General features: G+C 54.2%; 1 protein-coding gene across 1 annotated transcript; it reads left to right on the top strand.

The window, feature by feature from the left end:
• Positions 1-1,589: 1,589 nt before the first annotated feature.
• Positions 1,590-27,556, top strand: LOC122544473 (cardiotrophin-2-like). The gene is made up of 3 exons (XM_087981798.1): positions 1,590-1,676; positions 17,372-17,508; positions 25,377-27,556. The coding sequence occupies exons 1-3, from the start codon at positions 1,661-1,663 to the stop codon at positions 25,839-25,841; spliced, it is 618 nt and encodes a 205-aa protein (XP_087837924.1). The 5' UTR covers positions 1,590-1,660; the 3' UTR covers positions 25,842-27,556.
• Positions 27,557-27,779: the final 223 nt, after the last annotated feature.

Here is a 27,779-nt window from a genome sequence, read left to right as displayed (position 1 = left end):
TGTGAGTCTTTGTGTGTGCGTGTGACAGAGAGTGTGTGTAAGTATGTGAGTCTGTGTATGTGTGTGAGAGTATGTGAGTCTGTGTGTGTATGTGAATCTGTTTGTGTGTGTGTGAGTCTGTGTGAGTGAGTCTTTGTGTGTGTGTGTGTGTAGTGTGTGTGAATCTGTGTGAGTATGTGAGTCTCTTTGTGTGTGTATGTGTGTGTGTGAATCTCTTTGTGTGTGTGTGAATCTATGTGTGTGTGGTTGTGTGTGAATCTGTGAGTATGTGAGTCTCTTTGTGTGTGTGTGTGAATCTATGTGTGGGTACGTGTGAGTCTGTGTGTGTGTGAGTCTGTGTGTGTGTGAGTCTGTGAGTCTCTGTGTGTGTGTGTGAGAATCTCTTTGTGTGTGTGTGTGTGTGAATCTATGTGTGGGGGTGTGTGAGTCTGTCTGTGTGTGCATGTCTGTGTGTGTGACTGTGAGTCTCTTTGTGTGTGTGTGAGTCTCTGTGTGTGTGTGTGTCTTTGTGTGTGTGTGTGTGAATGAATCTATGTGTGAGTGTGAGTCTGTGTATGTGTGTGTGTGAGTCTGTGTGTGAGTATGTGAGTCTCTGTGTGTGTGTGAGTCTCTTTGTGTGTGTGTGTGTGAATCTGTGTGTGTGTGAATCTGTGTGAGTATGTGAGTCTCTGTGTGTGTATGTGTGAATCTATGTGCGTGTGTGTGTGAGTCTGTGTGTGTGTATGAATCTATGTGTGGGTGGGTGTTAGTCTGTGTGTGTGTGAGTCTGTGTGTGTGTGTGTGTATGAATCTATGTGTGGGTGGGTGTGAGTCTATGTGTGTGTGAGTCTGTGTGTCTGTGTGTGTGTCTCTGTCTGTGTGTGTCTCTTTGTGTGTGTGTGAATCTATGTGTGTGTGTGTGTGAGTCTGTGTGTTTATGTGAGTCTCTTTGTGTGTGTGTGTTTGAATCTATGTGTGGGTGTGTGTGTGGGTCAGCGTGTGTGAGTGCGCGTCTCTTTGTGTGTGTGTGTGTGTGTGTGTGAATCTGTGTGTGTGTGAGTCTGTCTGAGTATGTGAGTCTCTTTGTGTGTGTGTGTGTGTGAATCTATGTGTGTGTGTGTGTGTGTCTGAGTCTGTGTGAGTATGTGAGTCTCTTTGTGTGTGTGCGAATCTGTGTGGGTGTGCATGCGTGCAAAAAGATCAAGCCTGATTCATGTAGCAGTGGATGGTGATGGGGCATCTCTCTCTCTCACACACATACTCAGAGTTCAGCCTCTGATTGTGAAAGAGCCCGTTTTCATCGCAGTTTGGTTGCATTTCTTTAAAGGAACTTGGAGCCTGTGATGGTAATAGTGAAGAATGCGCTGAGTAATCCCTGTGACGGAATGCCTAGGTGAGTAATGAACGGAAACAAGTGCCCATTCGAGAAAGGTGTTCACGGGAGTTCCCTTTTCTCACACGTGGCTATCCCAGACAGAGGTTGAGAGACAATCTCTTTAAATATCCACACAGACTGTGTTGTCAGACACAATCACCCCAGTGGGGGTGGACTGGGGAGTTTGTGATCAACCAGCTTTTCCGTTTCAGGGAGGTATTTATAGAGGGTTTCGATGTCACCCAAACCCACACTCAGAATCATTCAAACTTTCAACATAGGTGCAGGCACCAAAGTCAGCTCACCATGCAGGATTTGCGAGGTAAGACAAGCATTCTCTCAACATTACCCTCCTCTCTAATTCCCCTCTCTTCCTCTCCCCCTCCATCCCTCTATTTCCATTTACCTCTCTCTATTTCTTTTTTCCCCTCCCTCTCTCCATCCCACTCTTTCTCTCTCTCTCCCTTTCTTCCTCCCTCTCTCTCATTTCCTCCCTCCACCTTTCCTTCTCTCTCTCCCCCTCCTTCATCCCCATCCATCTCCCTCTCACTCTCTCTTTATTTCTTCTTCCTGCCCTCTCCATTGCTCTCTTTCTCTCTATCTACCCTGTGTCTCGGTCCATCCATAGCTCTCCCTCCCTTCCCTTCTTCCTCCTTCGCTCTCACCATCACTCAATTTCCTCTCGCTCGCTTCCTCTCACCTCCTCTTTCCCGTTGCTCTCCCTCCTTCTCCCTCTGTTTCTTTCTTCATCCCTCTCTCTCACTATTTCACTGTTTCTCTCTCTTTATTTCACTTGCTTCTCTCTCTCCCTCCTCTCCCCTCTTTCATTCTTCCCCTGCGTTTCACTTGCTCTCTCTCTCTCTCTCTCTCTGGCTCAATCTATCTCAGTCTCCCTCCTCCTTCTTTCCTCTTTTCTCCTATCTTCCTTCTCTCTCTCCTCTCTTCCTCTAGCTTTCTCTCACTCGCCTTCTCTCTATCCCCCCTCTCTCACTTTCTCTTCTTTCCTCTTCTTGCTTTTTACTTCCTCTCTGCCTTTTCCACCCCCTTCGTTTCTTGCTCCATCTCTCTTTCCTTCTCTCTTTCCCTCCTTCGTCCCCATCCATCTCTCCCTCGCTCTTTATTTCTTCTTCCTTCCCTCTCCATCCCATTCTTTCTCTCTCGTTTCCCTGTGTCTCTCCCTTCCTCCTCTCCCCATCCTTCCCTCTCTCAGTTCCTCACTCACACCTTCCCACTCGACATCCCCTCTTTCATTCCCCCATTCTCTCTCCTTGCACTGAGCACTTCAGCTGATGACCATCTCTTGCTGCAGGTCAGCTGCAGACGGAGGGAGCAAGAGATGGGGAAGTGAGAGACAATGATGGAGAGAAGGAGAGGGTGTGAGAGAGAGGAGGGAAGAGAGAGAGAAGGAGGAAGAGGAACAGTGAAAGAGAGAGTGAGTAAAGGAGAGAGTGAAAGATGGAGCAGGAGAGATGGAAGAGAGGTGGAGGGGAAGATAGGGAGTGAGAGAGAGAGAGAGCGAGAGAGAGAGGCAGCAAGGAAGAGATCGAGGAGAGACCAAGGGAGACAGACAGAGGGAGTAAGAGATGGGGGAGTGAGAGACAAGGATGGGGAGAAGGAGAGGGTGAGAGAGAGAGGAGGGAAGAGAGAGAGAGAAGGAAGAAGAGGCAGTGGAAGAGGAACAGAGGGATGGAGTGAAAGGGAGAGTGAGTGAAGGAGAGAGTGAAAGATAGAGCAGGAGAGATGGAGGAGAGATGGAGGGGAATATAGGGAGTGAGAGACAGAGAGACAGAGAGACAAGGGGGGGGGGGGAGAGAGAGAGAGGCAGCAAGGAAGAGATCGAGGAGAGACCAAGGGAGACAGACAGAGGGAGTAAGAGATGGGGGAGTGAGAGACAATGATGGAGAGAAGGAGAGGGTGAGAGAGAGAGGAGGGAAGAGAAAGAGAGAGAGAGAGAGAGAGAGAGAGAGAAGGAAGAAGAGGCAGTGAAAGAGGAATAGAGGGATGGAGTGAAAGGGAGAGTGAGTGAAGGAGAGAGTGAAAGATAGAGCAGGAGAGATGGAGGGGAGACGCAGTGTATGTGTGAGAGAGAGAGTGAAAGGAAGGTGATAAAAGAGAAGGAAAGGCAGGCAGGGAAAACAACAAAGGGAGAAAGAGTATGGGGAAATAAGAGAAAGAGAGAGGGAGAGAGATGGAGGAAGAGAGAAGATGGAGGGAGAGGAAGACGGACAGTGGAAAAATAAAAGAGGGGAGGCAGGAAAACAGGGATGGAGAGAAGGAGTGAATGGCTGGAGTGCAGAGCAGGGAGTGGAGTCAGAAGGTGGGAAGGACGTCAGGAAGGATGGATAAAAGGACAGACATGAGGAAGAACTGAAGCAATAACAGGATGAAGGATAAAACGGACAGAAGGAAAGAGAAATGAGAAATGGAGCGTGTGAGAAAGGACTAAATGAAGAGGTGAAACAGAAAAAGGACACCGAACATTGATGACAAAAAGAGAGAGTGAAAAGTTATAGCCAAGCAAAGGGAAATGGCAATGATCAGGGAATAAAGGAAAAACACATTGAAAATAGAGGAGAAAAAGAGACAGCAAGAGGTAGACGAGAAAAAAACACTCCGACAGTGCCCACTCCCTCAGCGCTGACCCTCCAACAGTGTAGCACACCCTCAGTACTGACCCCCCGACAGTGCGGCACTCCCTCAGCACTGACCCTCCGACAGTGCCCAATCCGACAGCACTGACCCTCCGACAGTGCTGCATTCCCTCAGCACTGACCCTCCGACAGTGCCCACTCCGACAGCACTGACCCTCCGACAGTGCTGCACTCCCTCAGCACTGACCCTCCGACAGTGCCCACTCCCTCAGCACTGACCCTCCGACAGTGCAGCACTCCCTCAGCACTGACCCTCTGACATGCGGCACTCACTCAGCACTGACCCTCTGACATGCGGCACTCACTCAGCACTGACCCTCCGACAGTGCTGTACTCCCTCAGCACTGACCCTCCGACAGTGCGGCACTCCCTCAGCACTGATGCTCCAACAGTGCCCACTTCCACAGCACTGACCCTCCGACAGTGTGGCACTCCCTCAGCACTGACCCTTCGACAGTGCGGCACTCCCTCAGCACTGACCCTCCAACAGTGCCCACTCCCACAACACTGACCCTCTGACAGTGCGGCACTCCCTCAGCACTGATCCTCCATAAGTGCCCACTCGCACAGCACTGACCCTCCGACAGTGCCCACTCCCACAGCGCTGATCCTCCGACAGTGCAGTGCTCCCTCAGCATTGACGCTCCAAACATTGGGCACTCCCTCAGCATTTACCCTCCGACAGTGCAGCACTCCCTCAGCACTGACCCTCCGACAGCGCCCACTCCCACAGCACTGACCCTCCGACTGTGCAGTGCTCCCTCAGCACTGGCCCTCCAAACATTGGGCACTCCCTCAACATTTACCCTCCGACAATGTGGCACTCCCACAGCACTGACCCGCCGACAGTGCAGCACTCTCTCAGCACTGACCCTCCGACAGCGCGGCACTCCCTCAGCACTGACCCTCCGACAGTGCTGCACTCCATCAGCACTGACCCTCCGACAGTGCTGCACTCCCTCAGCACTGACCCTCCGACAGTGCTGCACTCCCTCAGCACTGACCCTCCGACAGTGCGGCACTCCCTCAGCACTGACCCTCCGACAGTGCGGTACTCCCTCAGCACTGACCCTCCGACAGTGTGGCACTCCCTCAGCACTGACCCTTCGACAGTGCTGCACTGCCTCAGCACTGATGCTCCGACACTACCCACTGCCTCAGCACTGACCCTCGGACAGTGCCAACTCCCACAGCACTGACCCTCCGACAGTGCCCACTCCCTCAGCACTTACCCTCCGACAGTGCCCACTCACACAGCACTGACCCTCCGACAGTGCCCACTCGCACAGCACTTACCCTCTGATAGTGCCCACTCCCACAGCACTGACCCTCTGACAGTGCGGCACTCCCACAGCACTGACCCTCCGACAGTGCCCACTCCCACAGCACTGACCCTCTGACAGAGCGGTGCTCCTTCAGCACTGACACTCTGACAGTGTGGCAGTTCCTCAGCACTGACCCTCCGACAGTGCGGCACTCCCTCAGCACTGACCCTCCGACAGTGCGGCGCTCCCAAGGCACTGACCCACAGACAGTGCCCACTCCCACAGCATTGACCCTCCAACAGTGTGGCACTCCCTCAGCACTGACCCTCTGACAGTGTGGCATTCCCTCAGCACTGACCCTCCGACAGTGCCCACTCCCACAGCACTGACCCTCCGACAGTGCCCACTCGCACAGCACTTACCCTCTGATAGTGCCCACTCCCACAGCACTGACCCTCTGACAGTGCGGCACTCCCACAGCACTGACCCTCCGACAGTGCCCATTCCCACAGCACTGACCCCCCGACAGTGTGGCGCTCCCTCAGCATTGACCCTCCGACAGTGCGGCACTCCCACAGCACTGACCCTCCGACAGTGCCCACTCCCACAGCACTGACCCTCTGACAGAGCGGTGCTCCTTCAGCACTGACACTCTGACAGTGTGGCAGTTCCTCAGCACTGACCCTCCGACAGTGCGGCACTCCCTCAGCACTGACCCTCCGACAGTGCGGCGCTCCCAAGGCACTGACCCACAGACAGTGCCCACTCCCACAGCATTGACCCTCCAACAGTGCGGCACTCCCTCAGCACTGACCCTCCGACAGTGCGGCGCTCCCAAGGCACTGACCCACAGACAGTGCCCACTCCCACAGCATTGACCCTCCAACAGTGCGGCACTCCCTCAGCACTGACCCTCCGACAGTGCCCACTCCTTCAGCACTGACCCTCCAACAGTGCGGCGCTCCCTCAGCACTGACCCTCCGACAGTGCCCACTCCTTCAGCACTGACCCTCCGACAGTGCGGCGCTCCCACAGCACTGACCCACAGACAGTGCCCACTCCCACAGCATTGACCCTCCGTCAGTGTGGCACTCCCTCAGCACTGACACTCTGACAGTGTGGCATTCCCTCAGCACTGACCCTCCAACAGTGCCCACTCCCACAGCACTGACCCTCCGACAGCGCGACACTCCGTCAGCACTGACATCCAACAGTGCGGCGCTCCCTCAGCACTGACCCTCCAACAGTGCCCACTCCCACAGCACTGACCCTCCGACAGTGCGGCACTCCCTCAGCACTGACCTTCCGACAGTGCGGTGCTCCCGCAGCACTGACCCTCCAACAGTGCGGCGCTCCCACAGCACTGACCCTCCGACAGTGCAGCGCTCCGGCAGCACTGACCCTCCAACAGTGCGGCACTCCTACAGCACTGACCCTCCAAACATTGGGCACTCCCTCAGCATTTACCCTCTGATAGTGTGGCACTCCCACAGCACTGACCCTCTGACAGTGCAGCACTCTCTCAGCGCTGACCTTCTGACAGTACCCACTCCCTCAGCACTGACCCTCTGACAGTGCCCACTCCCACAGCACTGACCCTCCGACAGTGCCCACTCCCACAGCACAGACCCTCCGACAGTGTAGCACTCCCTCAGCACTGACCCTCCATCAGTGCCCGCTCCCACAGCACTGACCCTCCGACAGTGCGGTGCTCCCTCAGTACTAACCCTCTGACAATGCGGTGCTGTCTCAGCACTGACCCTCTGACAGTGCCCACTCCCACAGCACTGTCCCTACGACAGTGCGGCGCTCCCTCAGCACTGACCCTCCGACAGTGCGGCACTCCCTCAGCACTGTCCCTACGACAGTGCCCACTCCCACAGCACTGACCCTACAACAGTGCGGCGCTCCCTCAGGACTGACCCTCCGACAGTGCGCCACTCCCTCAGCACTGACCCTCCGACAGTGTGGCACTCCCTCAGCACTGTCCCTACGACAGTGCGGCACTCCCTCAGCACTGACCCTACGACAGTGCCCACTCCCTCAGCACTGACCCTCCGACAGTGCCCACTCTCTCAGCACTGACCCTCCGACAGTGCCCACTCCCACAGCACTGACACTGACAGAGCGGCGCTCCTTCAGTACTGACCCTCCGACAGTGCGGCACTCATACAGCACTGACCCTCCAAACATTGCGCAATCCCTCAGCATTTACCCTCTGATAGTGTGGCACTCCCACCGCACCGACCCTCTGACAGTGCAGCACTCCCTCAGTGCTGACCTTCTGACAGCACCCACTCCCTCAGCACTGACCCTCTGACATTGCCCACTTCCACAGCACTGACCCTCCGACAGTGCGGCACTCCCACAGCACTGACCCTCCGACAGTTCGGCACTCGCACAGCACTGACCCTCCGACAGTACCCACTCCCACAACACTGACCCTCCGACAGTGTGGCACTCCCTCAGCACTGACCCTCCATCAGTGCCCGCTCCCACAGCATTGACCCTCCGACAGTGCGGCACCCCCTCAGCACTGACGCTCCAACAGTGCCCACCCCTGAGCACTGACCCTCTGATAGTGCGGCACTCCATCAGAACTGACCCTCCGACAGTGTCCACTCCCTCAGCGCTGACTCTCCAAAAATTGGGCACTCCGTCAGCATTTACCCTCCGACAGTGTGGCACTCTCACAGCACTGACCCTCCGACAGTGCAGCACTCCTTCAGCACTGACCCTCCAAACTTTGGGCACTCCCTCAGCATTTACCTTCCGACATTGCGACACTCCCTCAGCACTGATCCTCCGACAGTGCTGCACTCCCAAATAACTGACCCTCCGACAGTGCAGCACTCGCACAGCACTGAACCTCTGACAGTGCGGCACTCTCTAAGCACTGACCCTCCAACAGTGCCCGCTCCCACAGCACAGACCCTCCGACAGTGTGGCACTCACGCAGCACAGACCCTCCGACAGTGTCCACTCAGTGCCGACCCTCCAAAAATTGGGCACTCCGTCAACCTTTACCCTCTAACAGTGTGGCACTCTCACAGCACTGACCCTCCAACAGTGTCCACTCCCTCAGCACTGACCCTCCAAACTTTGGGCACTCCCTCAGCATTTACCCTCCGACATTGCGACACTCCCTCAGCACTGACCTCCGACAGTGCGGCACTGCCTCAGCACTGACCATCCGACAGTGTGGCACTGCCTCAGCACTGACCCTCCGACAGTGTGGCACTGCCTCAGCACTGATCCGCCGACAGTGTGGCACTGCCTCAGCACTGACCCTCCGACAGTGAGGCACTGCCTCAGCACTGACCCTCCGACAGTGTGGCACTGCCTCAGCACTGATCCGCCGACAGTGTGGCACTGCCTCAGCACTGACCCTCCGACAGTGAGGCACTGCCTCAGCACTGACCCTCCGACAGTGCGGCACTGCCTCAGCACTGACCCTCCGACAGTGAGGCACTGCCTCAGCACTGACCCTCCGACAGGGCGGCACTCCTTCAGCACTGACCCTCCGACAGTGCCCACTCCCTCAGCACTGACCCTCTGACAGTACAGCACTCCCTCAGCACTGACCCTCCGACAGTGCTGCACTCCCTCAGCACTGTCCCTACGACAGTGCGGCACTCCCTCAGCACTGACCCTACGACAGTGCCCACTCCCTCAGCACTGACCCTCCGACAGTGCCCACTCTCTCAGCACTGACCCTCCGACAGTGCCCACTCCCACAGCACTGACACTCTGACAGAGCGGCGCTCCTTCAGTACTGACCCTCCGACAGTGCTGCACTCCCTCAGCACTGACCCTCCGACAGTGCTGCACTCCCTCAGCACTGACCCTCTGACAGTGCCCAATCCCTCAGCACTGACCCTCCGACACTGCAGCACTCCCTCAGCACTGACCCTCCGACAGTGCGGTACTCCCTCAACACTGTACCTCTGACAGTGCCTGCTCCCTCAGCGCTGACCCTCCGACAGTGTCCACACCCACAGCACTGACCCTCCAACAGTGCCCAATCCCTCAGCACTGAACCTTCGACACTGCAGCACTCCCTCAGCACTGACCCTCGCACAGTGCGGCACTCCCTCAACACTGACCCTCTGACAGTGCGGCACTCACTCAGCACTGACCCTCCGACAGTGTCCACACCCACAGCACTGACCCTCCAACAGTGCCCGCTCCCACAGCACTGACCCTCCAACAGTGCCCGCTCCCACAGCACTGACCCTCCAACAGTGCCCGCTCCCACAGCACTGACCCTCCAACAGTGCCCGCTCCCACAGCACTGACCCTCCAACAGTGCCCGCTCCCACAGCACTGACCCTCCAACAGTGCCCGCTCCCACAGCACTGACCCTCCAACAGTGCCCGCTCCCACAGCACTGACCCTCCAACAGTGCCCGCTCCCACAGCACTGACCCTCCAACAGTGCCCACTCACACAGCACTGACCCTCCAACAGTGCCCGCTCCCACAGCACTGACCCTCCAACAGTGCCCGCTCCCACAGCACTGACCCTCCAACAGTGCATGTCTCCCTCAGTTTTGAAGCTTTTATGGTCAAGTTTTGTCGCGGCTAGGGGTGGTCTCTGTGGTCAGGCGGCATGTAGGAGCTGGAGGAGAGTACAGAGATACAGAGATGTGTAGGGGCTGGAGGAGGGTACAGAGATACAGAGATGTGTAGGGGCTGGAGGAGGGTACAGAGACACAGATACATGTCGGGGCTGGAGGAGGGTACAGAGACACAGAGATGTGTAGGGGCTGGAGGAGGGTACAGAGATACAGAGATGTGTAGGGGCTGGAGGAGGGTACAGAGATACAGAGATGTGTAGGGGCTGGAGGAGGGTACAGAGATACAGAGATGTGTAGGGGCTGGAGGAGGGTACAGAGATACAGAGATGTGTAGGGGCTGGAGGAGGGTACAGAGACACAGAGATGTGTAGGGGCTGGAGGAGGGTACAGAGATACAGAGATGTGTAGGGGCTGGAGGAGGGTACAGAGATACAGAGATGTGTAGGGGCTGGAGGAGGGTACAGAGACACAGATACATGTCGGGGCTGGAGGAGGGTACAGAGACACAGAGATGTGTAGGGGCTGGAGGAGGGTACAGAGATACAGAGAAGTGTAGGGGCTGGAGGAGGGTACAGAGATACAGAGATGTGTAGGGGCTGGAGGAGGGTACAGAGACACAGATACATGTCGGGGCTGGAGGAGGGTACAGAGATACAGAGACGTGTAGGGGCTGGAGGAGGGTACAGAGACACAGAGACGTGTAGGGGCTGGAGGAGGGTACAGAGACACAGAGACGTGTAGGGGCTGGAGGAGGGTACAGAGACACAGAGACGTGTAGGGGCTGGAGGAGGGTACAGAGGTACAGAGACGTGTAGGGAGGTTAGATGCAGACTCGATAAGGGAACCTAACGTGAAGGAACCTGTCAGCGTCCAAACATGACCAAACTTATTTTGCAGTTGGAGAGGGAAATAGTGGAATCAGATCCATCTGGATTATAGGCAGAGGCATGAGGGAAGAGCTGACCAGGATTGACCGGGAGAGGAGCCCAACAGGAAAAACAGTGGGACAGCAAAGCAGGAGTTTCTGGGAGTAATTCGGGAGACACAGCAAACATTCATCTTGAGGGAACAGAAGCGTGCTAAAGGGAGGATGAGGGGACCGCGGCTGACCAGGGGTGACAGGGATAGCAGGGAAGCAGAAGAGAAAACGCATAATGCGACAAAGGGTAGTGGAAAGCCAGAGGATTGGGAAGCTTACCAGGACCAACAGAGGACAACGAAGAAAGAAATGAGGTGGGGAGAAGATTATAAAAGGATTGGACACTCTGGAGGCAGCAAACATGTTTCCGCTGATGGGTGAGGGGCCGAACCAGAGGACACAGCTTAAAAATACGGGGTAGACCATTTAGGACAGAGATGAGGAGAAACTTCTTCACCCAGAGAGTGGTGGCTGTGTGGAATGCTCTGTCCCAGAGGGCAGTGGAGGCCCACTCTCTGGATTCATTTAAGAAAGAGTTGGATAGAGCTCTCAACGATAGTGGAATCAAGGGTTATGGAGATGAGGCAGGAACAGGAGACTGATTAAGGCTGATCAGCCATGATCATATTGAATGGTGGTGCAGGCTCGAAGGGCTGAATGGCCTACTCCTGCACCTATTGTCTATTGTCTATTGTGTATTGTCTATGATTAAATATGAGGGTAAGCCTGCCGGTAATATTGGGAAAGATTGCAAGAGGTCTTTTTAGGTAGGTAAAGGGCCAAAAGCGAGGCAAAAGTAGATATTGAGCCGCTGGAAAAAGATGCGGGAGATGGAGTAATGGGGAACAAGGAAGTGGCTGAGGAACCCAAGAAGGACTTTGTGTCAGTCTTCACAGTGGGAAACAGGAGTAACATCCCAAAACTTCAAGAGAGTCGGAGATGAGTAGGGTGGCCGTCACCAAGGAAAAGATGCGAGAGAAACCGAAAGGTCTGAAAGTGGAGAAATCACCTGGAGCAGACAGACGGAGTTCTGACGGAGCTAGCTGAACAGGTAGTGGAGACTTGAGTCGTGATCTTTCAGATAAATCTGGAGTCAGGGAGGGTCCCAGAGAACTGGGAGATCACTGACGTAACGTTCCCCGTGTAAAGAGGGAGTGAGGCAAATCATAGGCTGGTGAGCTGAAAATGTGTTGCTGGAAAAGCGCAGCAGGTCAGGCAGCATCCTGCTGCGGAAACGTCGATTCTCCTGTTCCCTGGATGCTGCCTGACCTGCTGCGCTTTTCCAGCAACACATTTTCAGCTCTGATCTCCAGCATCTGCAGACCTCACTTTCTCCTCATAGGCCGGTGAGGCCTACTCTGCCATTGGTCAGACTTTGGAATCCATTGTGAAGGATGGCACTTCTGAATGCTTGGACGTTGCATGGGAGACCAGGACTAAGTCGACATAGGGAGGGGATATGGGAGGGCATGCCCGGCAAATCTGTTGGAATTCTTGGCAGAGGTAACGATTAGATTAGATTCCCTACAGTGTGGAAACAGGCCCTTCGGCCCAACCAGTCCACACTGACCCATTTCCCTCTGACTAACGCACCTAACACTATGGGCAATTTGCCATGGCCAATTCACCCTGACCTGCACATCTTTGGACTGTGGGAGGAAACTAGAGGACTCACAGGAAACCCACGTAGAGACAGGTAGAATGTGCAAACTCCATCCAGACAGTTGCCCGAGGGTGGGAATCGAACCGGGGACCCTGGTGCTTTGAGGCAGCGGTGCTAACTACTGTGCCACCGTGCCGCCCCGAACCACCATGCCACCCAGTAATGGGCATGTTGGACATTGGACTTCAGGAAGGCCTTTGACAAGGTGCCGCACGGGAGGCTGCTGAGTAAGGTAAGGGCCCATGGTGTGAGAGGCAAGGTATTAGTGTGGATAGAGGCTTGGCTGCCTGGTAGAAGGTCATCTCAGGAAGGAAGATGGTGACTCGGGGTACAACACAAGAGTCAAGATCAGAGTGGCGCTGGAAAAGCACAGCAGGTCAGGCAGCGTCTGAGGAGCAGGAAAATCGACGTTCCACCCTTGATCAGGAAGAGTCAGCTTTGGGACCACAGCTTTTCACTTTCGACATTAATGAGCTGGATGAAGGAACTGAGAGCATTCTGGCTAGGTTTGCAGATGTTAGGTGGAGGGACAGGTCGTACTGAGGAGACAGGGAGGCTGCAGAAAGATCGAGACAGGTGAGGGGACAGGGCAAGACAGTGGCCGATGGAGTACAACGTGAGAAGGTTTTGGGAGGAAGATTTCAAACATGGATGATTTTCAAAATGGGGAGAGAGTTCAGAAGGCTCAAGTGCAAAGAGGACATGGGAGACCTGGTCCTGGTTTCTCTTAAGGTCAATGTGCAGGCTGAGTCGCTAGTTAGGAAAGCAAATTCAGTGTAACCTTCACCAGCCCCCACGGCACTCCCTATCTCTGTAAACCCCTCCAGCCCCGACACCCCCTCCATATCTCTGCAACACCTCCCAACCCCTACGCCCCCTCCCTATAACTGTAACACCCTCCAGCTCCTAAACCCCCTGCCTATCTCTGTAACCCCCTACACCCCCTCGCTATCTCTGGAACCCCCTCCAGCCCCTACACCCCCTCCCTATCTCTGTAACCCCCTCCAGCCCCTACAGCCCCCCCATCTCTGTAACCCCTTCCAGCCCCTACACCCCTTCCCTATCTCTGTAACCCCCTTAAGCCGCTACACTCCCTCCCTATCTCTGTAACACCCTCCTGCCCCATATCCCCTCCCTATCTCTGTAAACCCCTCTGGCCCCCACTCCCCTCCATATCTCTGTAAAACCCTTCAGCCCCTACACCCCCTCCCTATCTCTGTAACCCTCTACACCCCCTTCCTATCTCTGTAACCCCCTCCAGCCCCTACAACCCCTCTCTATCTCTGTTACCTCCTCCAGCCCCTAAACCCCCTCCCTATCTCTGTGTCCCCCTCCAGCCCCGACACTCCCTCCTGATCTCTGTCACCTCCTCCAGCTCCTACACCACCTCCCTATCACTGTAACCGCCTCCAGCCCTACACTCCTCCCTATCTCTATAACCCCCTCCAGCCCCTACACCCCCTCCCAATCTCTGTAACATCCTCCAGCCCCAACGACCCCCTCCCTAACTCTGTAACACCCTCCAACACTTGCACCCCCTCCCTATTTCTATAACCCCCTCCAGCCCCTACAGCCCCTCCCGATCTCTGTAACCTCCCTCCAGCCCCTACACCCCCTCCCTATCTTTGTAACACCCTCCAGCCCCTACACCCCCTCCCTATCTTTGTAACACCCTCCAGCCCCTACATCCCCTCCCTATCTTTGTAACCTCCTCCAGCCCCTACACCCCCTCCATATCTCTGTAACACCCTACAGCCCCTCCACCTCCTCCCAATCCCTGTCACGCCCTCCAGCCCCTACAACCCCTCCCTATCTCTATAACCCCCTCCAGCCCCTACACCCCCTCCCAATCTCTGTAACATCCTCCAGCCCCAACGACCCCTTCCCTAACTCTGTAACACTCTCCAGCCCCTACACCCCCTCCCGATCTCTGTAACCTCCCTCCAGCCTCTACACCCCCTCCCTATTTTTGTAACCCCATCCAGCCCCTACACCCCCTCCCTATCTTTGTAACCCCCTCCAGCCCCTACACCCCCTTCCTATCTCTGCAACCTCCTCCAGCCCCTACACCCCCTCCCTATCTTTGTAACCCCCTCCAGCCACTACACCCCTTCCCTATCTCTGTAACCCCCTCCAACCCCTACATCCCCTCCCCATATTTTTATTAATCTTCTCCAGCTCCTACACCCCCTCCATATCTCTGTAACCCCCTCCACCCTCTTCACCTGCTCCCTATCTCTGTAACCCCCTCCAGCCTCTACACCACCTCCTTATCTTTGTAACCCCCTACACCCCCTACCTATCTCTGTAACCTCCGCCACCACCTACACCCCCTCCCAAACTCTGTAACACCCTCCAATCCCTCCACATCTCTGTAACACCCTCCAGCCCATACACCCCCTCCTTATCTCTGTAACCGCCTATACCCCCTCCCTATCTCTGTCACCCACTCCAGCCCCAACACTCCCTACCTATCTCTGTAACCCCCACCAGCCCCTACATCCTCTCCCTATCTCTGTAATCTCTTCCAGCCCCTAGACCCCCTCTCTATCTCTGTAACCCCCTCCAGCTCCTACCCTCCCTCCCTATCTCTGTAGCCTCCTACACCCCCTCCCTATCTCTGTAACACCCTCCAGCCCCTACATCCCCTCCCTATCTTTGTAACCTCCTCCAGCCCCTACACCCCCTCCATATCTCTGTAACACCCTACAGCCCCTCCACCTCCTCCCTATCCCTGTCACCCCCTCCAGCCCCTACACCCCCTCCCTATCTCTATAACCCCCTCCAGCCCCTACATCCCCTCCCTATCTCTGTAACCCCTTACAGCCCCTAGACACCCTCTCTATCTCTGTAACCCCCTCCAGCCCCTACACTTCCTCCCTATCTCTGTAACCCCCTCCAGCCCCTAAATCCCCCCATCTTTGTAACCTCCTCCATATCTCTGTCACCTAAACCACCTCCATATCTCTGTCACCCCCTCTAACCCCTACACCCCATCCCTATCTCTGTAACTCCCTCCAGCCCCTACACCCCCCTCCCTATCTCTGTAACCCCCTCCAGCCCCTACACCCTCTCCCCATCTCTGTTACCCCCTCCAGCCCCTACACCCCTCCTTATCTCTGTAACCCCTACACCCTCCTCCCTATCTCTGTAACCCCCTCCAGCCCCTACACCCCCTCCCCATCTCTGTCATCCCCTCGAGCCCCTACACCCCCTCCCTATCTCTGTAAATCTCTCCACCCCCTCCAACATCTCCCTATCTCTGTAACCCCCTCCAGCCCCTACACCCCCCTCCCTATCTCTGTAACCCCCTCCAGCCCCTACACCCCCTCCCTATCTCTGTCACCCCCTCCAGACTCTACACTCCCTCCCTGTCTCTGTAACCCCCTCCAGCCCCTACACCCCCTCCCTATCTCTGTCACCCCCTCCAGACTCTACACTCCCTCCCTGTCTCTGTAACCCCCTCCAGACCCTACACTCCCTCCCTATCTCTGTAACCTCCTCCAGCTCCTACATCCAGTCCATTTTTCTGTCGCTTCCTCCTGCCCCTCACCCATTCCCTATCTGTGTAACCCTCTCTAGTCCCGAGAGGACTCACGTATAAAAGTGGGGATGCACATCTGAGGCTTTATCGGACTCTGGTTAGACCAGATGTGGAGTATTGTGAGCAATGCTGGGCGCCATAGCTCAGGAAAGTTGTATGGGCCCTGAAGCGGGCCCAGAGGAGGGTCATGAACAAGATCCCAGAAATGGAAGGCTGACCATATGAGGAATGTTTGAGGACTCTGGGACAATATTCGATGGAGTTGAGAAGAACGAATGGGTGGTGAGGGGGATCTGATCGAAACTTTCGGAAGACTGGACGGCCTGGACAGAGTGGCCGTAGGGAAGATGTTGCCATTGGCAACAACGATGAGGATCCAAGGGCACTGACTCAGAGCAAAGGGACGAACGTTTAGAGTGGGGCGGCACGGTGGCTCAGTGGTTAGCACGACTGACTTCCAGCACCAGGGTCCCGAATTCAATTCCAGCCTCGGGTGACTGCCTGTGTGGAGTTGGCACATTCTCCCCGTGTCTGTGTGGGTTTCCTCCGGGTGCTCCAGTTTCCTCCCACAGTCCAAAGATGTATAGGTCGGGGTGAATTGGCCGTGCTAAATTACCCATAATGTGTGGTCAGGGGTAAATTTAGGGGAATGGGTCTTGGTGGGTAAATCTTCGGAGGGCCAGCGTGGACTTGTTGGGCCAAAGGGTCTGTTTCCGGAATGGTATCTAAAAAACGACGGAGATGAGGAGAAACGTCTTCAGCCAGGGTGTGGCGAATCTACGTGCAGGCCAGGTCATTGAGTATATTTAACACACAGGTTGATGAGTTCTTGATCACCAGGAGGATCAAAGGTCACGGGGAGGAAGCAGAATAATGGGTCGGAAAACCTATCAGCCATAATCGTACGGCAGCGCAGATCTGATCGGCTGAATGGCCCTAACTTCCACTCTGACATCTCATGGTTAGAGATAGAGAGGTGTGAGGAGATTACAGAGATAGGGAGGGCTTTAGGGGCCGGAGGGGTTTACAGAGATAGGGAGGGGGCGTAAATGCCGGAGGGGGTTACAGAGATAGGGAGGGCTTTAGGGGCTGGATGTGGTAACAGAGATAGGGAGGGGGTGTAGTGGGTTACAGAGATAGGGAGGGGATGGAGGGGATGTAGGGGCTTGAATAGGTGACAGAGATAGGGAGGGGGTGTAGAGGCCGGAGGGGGTTACAGAGTGAGGGGATGTAGAGGCCAGAGGGGGTTACAGAGATAGGGAGGCGGTGGAGGGGCTTGAATAGGTGACAGAGATAGGGAGGGAGAGGATCGGCCCCTGAGCCACAGAGGATAATCCAGTTTTAATCTTCTCCTTTTCCCTCTCCACCCAATCCTCCCCCTGTCCCTTTTCTTCCAGGGATCCTGAGCCTTCTCCTGATCCAGTTGCTGGGTCACCCCCAGGGGGCGCCCATTCCTGTGCCCACTTTAATCGGGCAGACCCGGGACCTCATGCTGCTCCTGCAGGAGAAGGCCTCCTCTCTGCTGAACTCCTACGTGAGTATCACCATAAGTGGGCAGCGCCCTTTGGGTTGGCATCGGGGACGAGGGTGAGAGTGATGCCTGTTGGGGGGTGGGGAGTGGGGCAGAGATGGCGGGGCGGAGAAAGAGCGGAACTGGTCAATGAAGCATCGGGGGAGGCGGGAGTCAACATTTCAAATCGGAACCTCTCAGGCAGCGGGGGAGGGGGATATTTGTAAAATATATCCAGGAAGGGGGACCGTGGGCCTGGGGGAATGGTGCGTGGGGTGGCACTCGGCGGATACAGGGAGGAGGAGGCTGGGATTGGTCATGGGAAGAGGTGGAGCAGGTAGGTGGGAAGGAAGATGGACACATAACAGAAGGGAGCATGGACAGGGTAAACAGACAAGGTCCCTTCCCTGGGGTTGGGGGAGTCCAGGACTAGAGAGGGCATAGGTTTAGGGTGAGAGGGGAAAGATATAAAAGAGACCTACGGGGTAACTTTTTCACGCAGAGGGTGGTACGTGTGTGGAATGAGCTGCCAGAGGATGTGGTGGAGGCTGGTACAAAGTTTGTGAGAAGATTTGTAGCTCGGGTGCTCGTTGCTGTGGTTCTGTTTGCCGAGCTGGAAGTTTTTGTTGCAAACGTTTCGTCCCCTGCCTAGGTGATATCCTCAGTGCTTGGGAGCCTCCTGTGAAGCGCTTCTGTGGTGTTTCCTCCGGCATTTATAGTGGCCTGTCCCTGCCGCTTCCGGTTGTCAGTTTCAGCTGTCCGCTGTTGTGGCCGGTATATTGGGTCCAGGTCGATGTGTTTGTTGATGGAGTTTGTGGATGGGTGCCATGCTTCTAGGAATTCCCTGGCTGTTCTTTGTTTGGCTTGCCCTATAATGGTAGTCTTGGCCCAGTCAAATTCATGTTGCTTGTCGTCTGCATGTGTGGCTACTAGGGATAGCTGGTCGTGTCGTTTCGTGGCTAATTGATGTTCGTGGATGCGGATCGTTAGCTGTCTTCCTGTTTGTCCTATAACGATCCGCATCCACGAACATCAACTAGCCACGAAACGACACGACCAGCTATCCCTAGTAGCCACACACGCAGACGACAAGCAACATGAATTTGACTGGGACAACACTACCATTATAGGGCAAGCCAAACAAAGAACAGCCAGGGAATTCCTAGAAGCATGGCACCCATCCACAAACTCCATCAACAAACACATCGACCTGGACCCAATATACCGGCCACAACAGCGGACAGCTGAAACTGACAACCGGAAGCGGCAAGGACAGGCCACTATAAATGCCGGAGGAAACACCACAGAAGCGCTTCACAGGAGGCTCCCAAGCACTGAGGATATCACCTAGGCAGGGGACGAAACGTTTGCAACAAAAACTTCCAGCTCGGCGAACAGAACCACAGCAGGCTGGGACAGTTACAGCATTTAAAAGGCATCTGGATGGGGACATGAGTAGGAAGGGTTTACAGGGATATTGGCCGGGTGATTAGATTAGGTTAGATTCCCTACAGTGTGGAAACAGGCCATTCGGCCCAACCAGTCTACACCGACCCTCCGAAGAGTAACCCACCCCAGACCCATTTCCCTCTGACTGATGCACCTAACACTATGGGCAATTTGCCATGGCCAATTCACCCTGACCTGCACATCTTTGGACGTTGGGAGAAAACCAGAGCACACCCATAGGGAGAATGTGCAAACTCCACACCGACAGTCGCCCGAGGCTGGAACCAAACCCGGGTCCCTGGTGCTGTGAGGCAGCAGTGCTAACCACTGTGCCACAGTTGGGACGAGATTGAGGTTGGGATATCTGGTCGGCATGGAAGAGTGGGACCGAAGGATTTGTTTCCATGATGTGCATCTCTCTGAGGTCGGGTTCAGATTAAGGGGGGGTGGGGGGAGAGGTGAGGTGGAGAGGGAGGGGCGGCTGAGCCTAGGATGAGGTGGAGGGGGAGATTTGGGAGCTGGTGAATATTATGACAAGTCTGAATGCTTGTGAGCTGTCGAGGTGGAAGATGAGGTGGGGCCTTGACACGGGAGGAGGCCCAGGACAGACATGCTGCTGGTGGAGGAGGAGGGGGTCAGTTGAAATGGATGCCGCTCGGAAGGTGAGGTCGATTGGAGCGGATAGACCGTAAATGTTCCCCGAATCAGTCCCCAGGTTTTCTTTTTATATAGAATCCCTGCAGCGTGGAAACAAGTCCTTCGGCCCAACAAGTCCACACTGCCCCTCCGGTGAGTAACCCACCCAGACCCATTCCCCTACCCTGTTACTGGACATTTACCCCTGACTAATGCGCCTCACCCCTGAACACTATGGGCAATTCAGTCTGGCCAAGTCACCCTAACCTGCACATCTTTGGACTGTGGGAGGAAACCGGAGCACCCAAAGGAAACCCACGCAGAGACGGGGAGAATGTGCAAACTCCACACAGAGAGTTGCCAGAGGCTGGAATCAAACCCAGGTCCTGTGCGTTGTGAGGCAGCCGTGCTAACCACTGAGCCGCCTAAGTTTGTGCTCAGTTTGTTCGATGTAGAGCAGACCAGATTGACAGCGACAAATGTAATCAATCAGATTAGAGGCAGTATACCTGAATCTCTGCTGGACTCGGGATGATTCTTTCCGGCCTTGGACGGAGGTGAGGAGGGGGAGATTTTGCACCTCCTGAGGCCGCAGGGGAAGGGTCCGCTGGTGGACGCTGGAGTCGGGAAGGGGATGTGGACCCGAACAAGGGAGTCGTGGAGGCAACGGTCCCTGTGAAACATGAATCGAGGTGGGGAGGGGGAAATCATTTTGATGGCGGGGACAGTCCTAGAAAAACGGGGTGGCATGTTGGCTCAGTGGCTAGCACTGCTGTCTCACAGCACCAGGGACCCGGGTTCGGTTCCAGCCTCGGGTGACTGTCTGTGTGGAGTTTGCACATTCTCCCCGTGTCTGCGTTGGTTTCCTTCGGGTGGTCCGGTTTCCTCCGACAGCCCAAAGACGTGCAGGTTAGGTGAATTGGCCGTGCTAAATTGCCCATAGTGTTAGGTGCATTAGTCAGGGGTGAATGTAGGGGAATGGGTCTGGGTGAGTTGCTCTTCAGAGTCTAAATCCGTGTCTAAATGCTGATGTCTTTTTTCCTTGAATAAGTTACAGACAACTCTGACCAGAATGTTAGGAATGAATTTGCCCACAATAATGAACCGGTCGGATCGATACGGTACAAGCCGATCCCAAAGCGAAACAAACCCACTTTGCGAGGAACAAAATTACAAGAAACTCTTCCTGATCCTATCTGGCCCCCTCAGGTTCCCGAGTTTCTTGTAGGTTTATGCCGCTGCTCTCTCTGTAGTTCTGTCCCTGGGTCTGCAAAGTTGCTTATTCTCTTGCTCTCTCTCTCTCTCTGTTTGAATCTGAATTTGAATGGAATTTATTGTTAATTGTACCATGGCACAGTGAAAAGCTTTGTTTCACTCTTTCTTTCTCTCTCGCTCTCTCCCTTTATCTCTTTCTCTCTCTCTTTCTCTCTTGTTCTCTTTCTTTCTCTGTCTATTTCTCTCTCCCCTCTCTTTTTCTCTCTCGCTCTCTCTTTCTCTCTCTCTCTTTTTCACTCTTTCTCTCTCTCCCTCTCTCTTTTTCTCTTTGTCTCTTACTCTCTCTCTTTCTGTCTCTCACTCTCTCTCCCCCACTTTGCCTCGAGCTCTCTTTCTCTCTCACTCTCTTTCTCTCTCTCTCTCTCTTTCCCTTGAGCTCTCTTTCTCTCTCACTCTCTTTCTCTCTCACTCTCTCTTTGCCTCTCGCTCTCTTTCTCTCTCGCTCGCTTTCTCTCTTCCTCTCTCCCTCTCTCTCTTTCTCTCTCCCTCTCGCTCTCTTTCTCCCTTGCTCTCTTTCTCTCTCAATGACCAGTTGGTCTCTGTCTCTTGCCATACTGGTCTCATCGGAGGACCTCAAACGATTCCAGAGATTCCAAAAACCAACACAAGAGAGAGATTTGCAGGTGCACTCTTTTATTCTTTTCGGATGGTTTTCTGGAACTTTCCATAGTTCTGGCCAACCAGGGAGATGCACTTAACGGTTTGAAACAAGAGTCGGTCAGTGGAATGGCTTGCGACTGTTTTGTTTCTTTGTGGAGCAGGGCCTTCCTGCCCTGGGCTGTCCTTTGTTCAGTGGGGAGGCTGTTGGGTGTGTCTGTGCAGGATAACTGCTGCCTTTTATGTGATGCGAATGTCATTAGCACTCAGTTGTTGTGCTGCATTGTGCCTGGTGTCTGCGTTTCGTACAGTTCTGGTCACTGCATTATTGGAAGGATGTGGAAGCTTTGGGAAGGGTTCAGAGGAGATTTACTAGACTCACAAAGACGTGCTGCACGGAAACAGACCGTTCGGTCCTACCCGTCCATGCCGACCAGAAATCCCAACCCAATCTTAGGTGAATTGGCCATGCTAAATTGCCCGTAGTGTTAGGTGAAGGGGTAAATGTAGGAGTATGGGTCTGGATGGTATATGCTTCAGCGGTGTGGACTTGTTGGGCCGAAGGGCCTGTTTTCACACTGCAAGTAATCTAATCTAATCTAGTCCCACCTGCCAGCACCCGGCTCAGATCCCTCCAAACGCTTCCCATTCATATACCTATCCAGATGCCTTTTAAATGCTGTAACTGTACCAGCCTCCACCACTTCCTCTGGCAGCTCATTCCACACACGTACACCCTCTGCTGCGAAAAAGCTGCCCCTTTAGGTCCCTTTTATATCTTTCCCCTCTCACCCTAAACCTATGTCCTCTCTAGCTCTGGACTCCCCCACCCCAAGGAAAAGACTTGGTCTATTTATCTTATCCATGTCCTTTCATGATTTTATAATTCGGAGATGCTGGTGTTGGACTGGGGTGTACAATGTTAAAAATCACACAACACCAGGTTATAGTCCAACAGGTTTATTTGGAAGCACTAGCTTTCGGAGCGACGCTCCTCCATCAGGTCATTGTCACAACCAAAAGCTAGTGCTTCCAATTAAACCTGTTGGACTATAACCTGGTGTTGCATGATTTTATAAACCTCTATAAGGTCACCCCTCAGCCTCCGACGCTCCAGGGAAAACAGTCCCAGCCTGTTCAGCCTCTCCCTGGAGCTCAAATCCTCCAACCCTGGCAACATCCTTGTAAATCTTTTCTGAGCCCTTTCAAGTTTCACAACATCTTTCCGATAGGAAGGGGACCAGAATTGCACGCAATATTCCAACGGTGGCCTAACCAATGTCCTGTACAGCCACAACATGATCTCCCCAGAATATTGCCTGGTAGGAAGGGAAGGTCTCACGAGGAAAGGTTGAGGGAGTTGAGGCTGTTTTGGTTGGAGAGAAGAAGGTTGAGAGGCGACTTAATTGAGACATATAAGATAATCAGAGGGTTAGATAGGGTGGACAGAGAGAGCCTTTTTCCTTGGATGGTGATGGCTAGCACGAGGGGATATAGCTTTAAATTGAGGGGTGATAGGAATAGCACAAATGTCAGAGATAGTTGCTTAACTCAGAGTAGGAGGGGTGTGGAACAGTAGTAGACTTACCAACTAGGGGCGGCACGGTGGCTCAGTGGTTAGCACTGCTGCCTCACAGGCAATTTAGCGTGGCCAATTCACTGAACCTGCAAATGTTTGGACTGTGGGAGGAAACTGGAGCACCCGGAGAAAACCCACGCAGACACGGGGAGAATGTGCAAACTCCACACGGAGAGTCGATTGAGGCGGGAATTGAACCCGGGTCTCTGGTGCTGTGAGGCAGCAGTGCTAACCACTGTGCCACCGTGCCGCCCATAACATGCTTCTATCAGGTAATCCCTCGGCCTCTGATGCTCTCGAGAAGAAAGTGAGTCTGCAGATGCTGGAGATCAAAGTTGAAACTTTATTGCTGAAACAGCACAGCAGGTCAGGCAGCATCCAGGGAACAGGAGATTCGACGTTTCGGGCACAGGCCCTTCTTCAGGAAAGCTCTCGAGAAAGCAACCCAAGCAGGTCCAATTTCTCCTGATTGGCTAACCCACTCCAATCCTGGTAACATCCTGGTCAACCTCTCCTGCCCCCACCCCCCTCTCCTCCAAGGCCTGCATGTCCTTGCTAGAGTGCGGCGATCAGAGCAGCATGCAATATTCCAGATGTGGCCTCACTAAAGTATCAACCAGCTACAACGTGGCTCGCCAACTGTTATACAGGCCCCTACACCACCTCCCTATCTCTGTAACCCCCTCCAACCCCTACACGCCCTCCCTATCTCTGTAACCCTCTCCAACCCCTACACCCCCTCCCTATCTCTGTAACCCTCTCCAACCCCTACACCCCCTCCCTATCTCTGTAACCCTCTCCAACCCCTACACCCCCTCCCTATCTCTGTAACCCTCTCCAACCCCTACACCCCCTCCCTATCTCTGTAACCCCCTCCAACCCCTACACATCTCTGTAAACACCTTACAGACCCTACACCCCCTCCCTATCTCTGTAACCCTCTCCAACCCCTACACCCCCTCCCTATCTCTGTAACCCTTTCCAACCCCTACACCCCCTCCCTATCTCTGTAACCCCCTCCAACCCCTACACATCTCTGTAAACACCTTACAGACCCTACACCCCCTCCCTATCTCCGCCAGAAACTGCACATACTCCCTCCTTCGGTCTCGCTCTGCTGGCCTGACCTGACCACTGTGTTCCTCGGATGCTGATAGGAGATGGGCATCCCAGAGTCCGGGAGCATCCTGACCAGCTCGACAGTCAATAATCGAGCATTGACGACCGAGGGGAACCGTGGAGGGGTGTTTTTCCCCCGATTGGGGGGATCTGGGACCAGTGTGGCCGAAGGGCCTGTTCCTGGGCAGGAACTCTCTTTGCTCTTTGTTGACCTGTATCCAATGCCCTGACTGATGAAGGCAAGTAGCCGGATGCCTTCTGTCCCAGCTTATCCGAGAACTTGCCATGTTCAGGGAGTTGTGAGCTTGTACCCCAAGATCATTCCGAAGACCAGTGCTCTTAAAGGTCCAGCCATTTACACGATACCTTCCCAAAGTGGGTCACCTCACCCTTGCCCAGAGTGAACTCCATTTGCCATATCTCCGCCCACCTTTCCAACCAATCGATACTGAAGAGGGTGGTACGTGTATGGAATGAGCTGCCAGAGGATGTGGTGGAGGCTGGTACAATTGCAACATTTAAGAGGCATTTGGATGGGTATATGAATAGGAAGGGATATGGGCCGGGCGCTGGCAGGAGGGACTAGATTGGATTGGGATAAGTGGTCGGCATGGATGGGTTGGACCGAAGGGTCTGTTTCCATGCCGTACATCTCTATGACTCTATGATACCCTGCTGTACGCTGCGATGAGCTCCCTCACTGCCCGCAACTCGTTTCAACAATTCTCACATGGTCTGCAAACCTACCACTCACAGCACGTTTTCGTGCGACTCATTTTGAGGGACATTGCAAACAGCAGCGATCCCAGCACTGATCCCTGCGGAACACCACCAGTCCCAGATCCCCCCAATCGGGGGAAAAACTCCCCTCCACGGTTCCCCTCGGTCGTCAATGCTCGATTATGGACTGTCGAGCTGGTCAGGATGCTCCCGGTCTCTGGGATGCCCATCTCCTGTCAACATCCGAGGAACACAGTGGTCAGGTCAGGCCAGCAGAGCGAGACCGAAGGAGGGAGCATGTCCAGTTTCTGGCGGGGTTTACAGAGATAGGGAGGGGGTGTAGGGTCTGGAAGGTGGTTACAGAGATAGAGAGGGGGTATGGGGATTGATCATTGAGGGTAAAGCTCTCTCTCCCCTGTGTGTATTAAACATTGCCTGGGGCCTGTGTTGAATGTTGGTGTTTTCCATGACCCCCCCTCCTTTCCACCATCTCATTTTCTCTCTCCCCACTCCACAGCTCACAACGATGGGCCTCCCGTTCTCCGAGCCAGGTTTCCGCCTGCCGGAAGTGACCCTCGTCGGGCTGCCTTCGTCCTCCATCGGGTACCTGGCCTGGCGCGGGCTGACGGACAGCGAGCGCCTCGCGGTAAACTACCGGGCCTACAGCCTGCAGCTGGAGTACCTGCAGCTGGTGCTGGACGACCTGCAGGCCCTGGGTCTGGGCCGGGGCCCCGGGCAGCTGACCGAGCAGCTCACCTTCACCCAGACCCAGCTCCAGGGCCTGGTGGCCAACCTGCGCTCCCTGCTGGAGGCCCTGGCTCAGCCCCTTCCCACCCTGGGCGAGCCCCTGGACTCCGAGGCCTACGGCTCCTCCGACTTTGAGAGGAAGCTCCGGGGATACATCGTCTGCCGCGAGTATGCCCGCTGGATCAAGCGGACGCTGAGGGATCTGATACTCCTCTCCAACAGTTTCCCAGCCTGACGGGGAAGATGGCGGGGGACCCAGCGGCCAACCTTTGCACTCCCGTCGTGACCGTTGACATAGGGATCGACAGTGGCTGACCTTAACGGTTCGAATTGACCAAACATAATGTGGCAAATGCACTTGTCTGCTATAGACGTCGCACAGAAACAATGTCACTGCTCAGGCCTTGCCTACTTCTGCGTGTCACCAGCCCCTCTCTTGCTCCCCATCCCCCCACGGCAGGGTTTCCAGCGGCCTGTCACAATTTTAGAGTGGTGCCGGAAAAGCACAGCAGGTCAGGCAGCATCCGAGGAGCAGGAACATTGACTTGGAGTATTGTGTACAGTTCTGGTCACCGCATTACAAGGAGGATGTGGAAGCTTTGGAAAGGGTGCAGAGGAGTTTTACTCGGATGTTGAACCCAAAAAAGAGAAAATGCTGGAAAATCTCAGCAAGTCTTGCAGTATCTGGAAGGAGAGAAAAGAGCTGACGTTTCGAGTCTAACTGACCCTTTGTCAAAGCTGGATGTTGCCTGGTATGGAGGGAAGGTCTTACGAGGAAAGGCTGAGGGACTTGAGGCTGTTTTCGTTGGAGAGAAGAAGGTTGAGAGGTGACTTAATAGAGACACATAAGATAATCAGAGGGTTAGATAGGGTGGACAGGGTGAGCCTTTTTCCAAGTATGTAAAAAGGTAAAAACAATGACTGTAGATGCTGGAAACCAGAGTCTGGATTAGAGGTGCTGGAAGAGCACAGCAGTTTTGCCCGAAACGTCAATTTTACTGCTCCTTGGATGCTGTCTGCTCTTCCAGCACCTCTAATCCAGACTTTTTCCAAGTATGTTGACAGTGAGCACGAGGGGCATAGCTTTAAATTGAGGGGTGATAGATATAGGACAGATGTCAGAGGTAGTTTCTTTACTCAGAGAGTAGTAAGGGTATGGAATGCTTTGCCTGCAACGGTAGTAGGTTCGCCAACTTTAAGTACATTTAAGTTGTCATTGGACAAACATATGGACGTACATGGAACGTGTAGGTTAGATGGGCTACAGATTGGTATGACAGGTCGGCGCAACATCGAGGGCCGAAGGGCCTGTACTGTACTGGAATGTTCTATGTTCTATCAGGAAGAGTCAGCCCTCAGCTGCATCATGATTAGATTAGATAACATTCCCTACAGTATAGAAGCAGGCCCTTCGGCCCAACAAGTCCACACCGACCCTCCGAAGAGTAACCCACCCAGACCCTGCATTTACCCCTGACCTAACACTATGGGCAATTTAGCATGGCCAATTCAGATCATTAATGCAAAGCTGTGGTCCCAACGCTGACTCTTCCGGACAAAGGGTGAAATGTCGATTTTCCTGTTCCTCGGACGCTGCCCGACCTGCTGTGCTTTTCCGGCACCACTCGAATCTTGACTCTGATCTCCAGCATCAGCAGTCCTCGCTTTTGTCTGGGAAACCCGTCGCACTGCACTCCAACCCTCTGACCACCCGATGGCGCTGCCGAGCGTGACGTGTTTACATAGCAAATCCCTGTTTATACCGTTCGAGCCACATCTGGGGCTGGGAATGCGAACAGGGTGAAACATTTCTGACGCTGCAGACACCAGGAATATATTTTGAATATTTAAATAGCTCTATTTTCTATTGGTTTTTAACTTATGCTCATTTACATGAAGGAATTGTCCGTTATATTTTTACAGAGTAATTTATTCTAAATTAAGCACAGCTTGAAGTTGTGCATTGTGAAGGGAAATTATACGTGACTGAGACTTCCAGAAATGCCAATAAAACATGTGTTTCTAATGCCCGTGGTTGGCATCTTTGAATCTAGTGAATTAAAAAGGGGAAGATGTGTGCACAAACTCAAAGTCACTGTCTCCCTCTCACACATACTCTCTCACACTCACTCTTCCCTTTCCCCTGAGGTAAGGGTCCAAATGTCCCCACTGC

The sequence above is a fragment of the Chiloscyllium plagiosum genome, unplaced genomic scaffold, assembly GCF_037043375.1.
Source record: "Chiloscyllium plagiosum isolate Xiang-an unplaced genomic scaffold, Cpla_swu_hap1 HiC_scaffold_41, whole genome shotgun sequence".
Taxonomy (NCBI): domain Eukaryota; kingdom Metazoa; phylum Chordata; class Chondrichthyes; order Orectolobiformes; family Hemiscylliidae; genus Chiloscyllium; species Chiloscyllium plagiosum.
The sequence above is the reverse complement of the archived record's forward strand: the minus strand, read 5'-3'. Positions and strand labels throughout refer to the sequence as shown.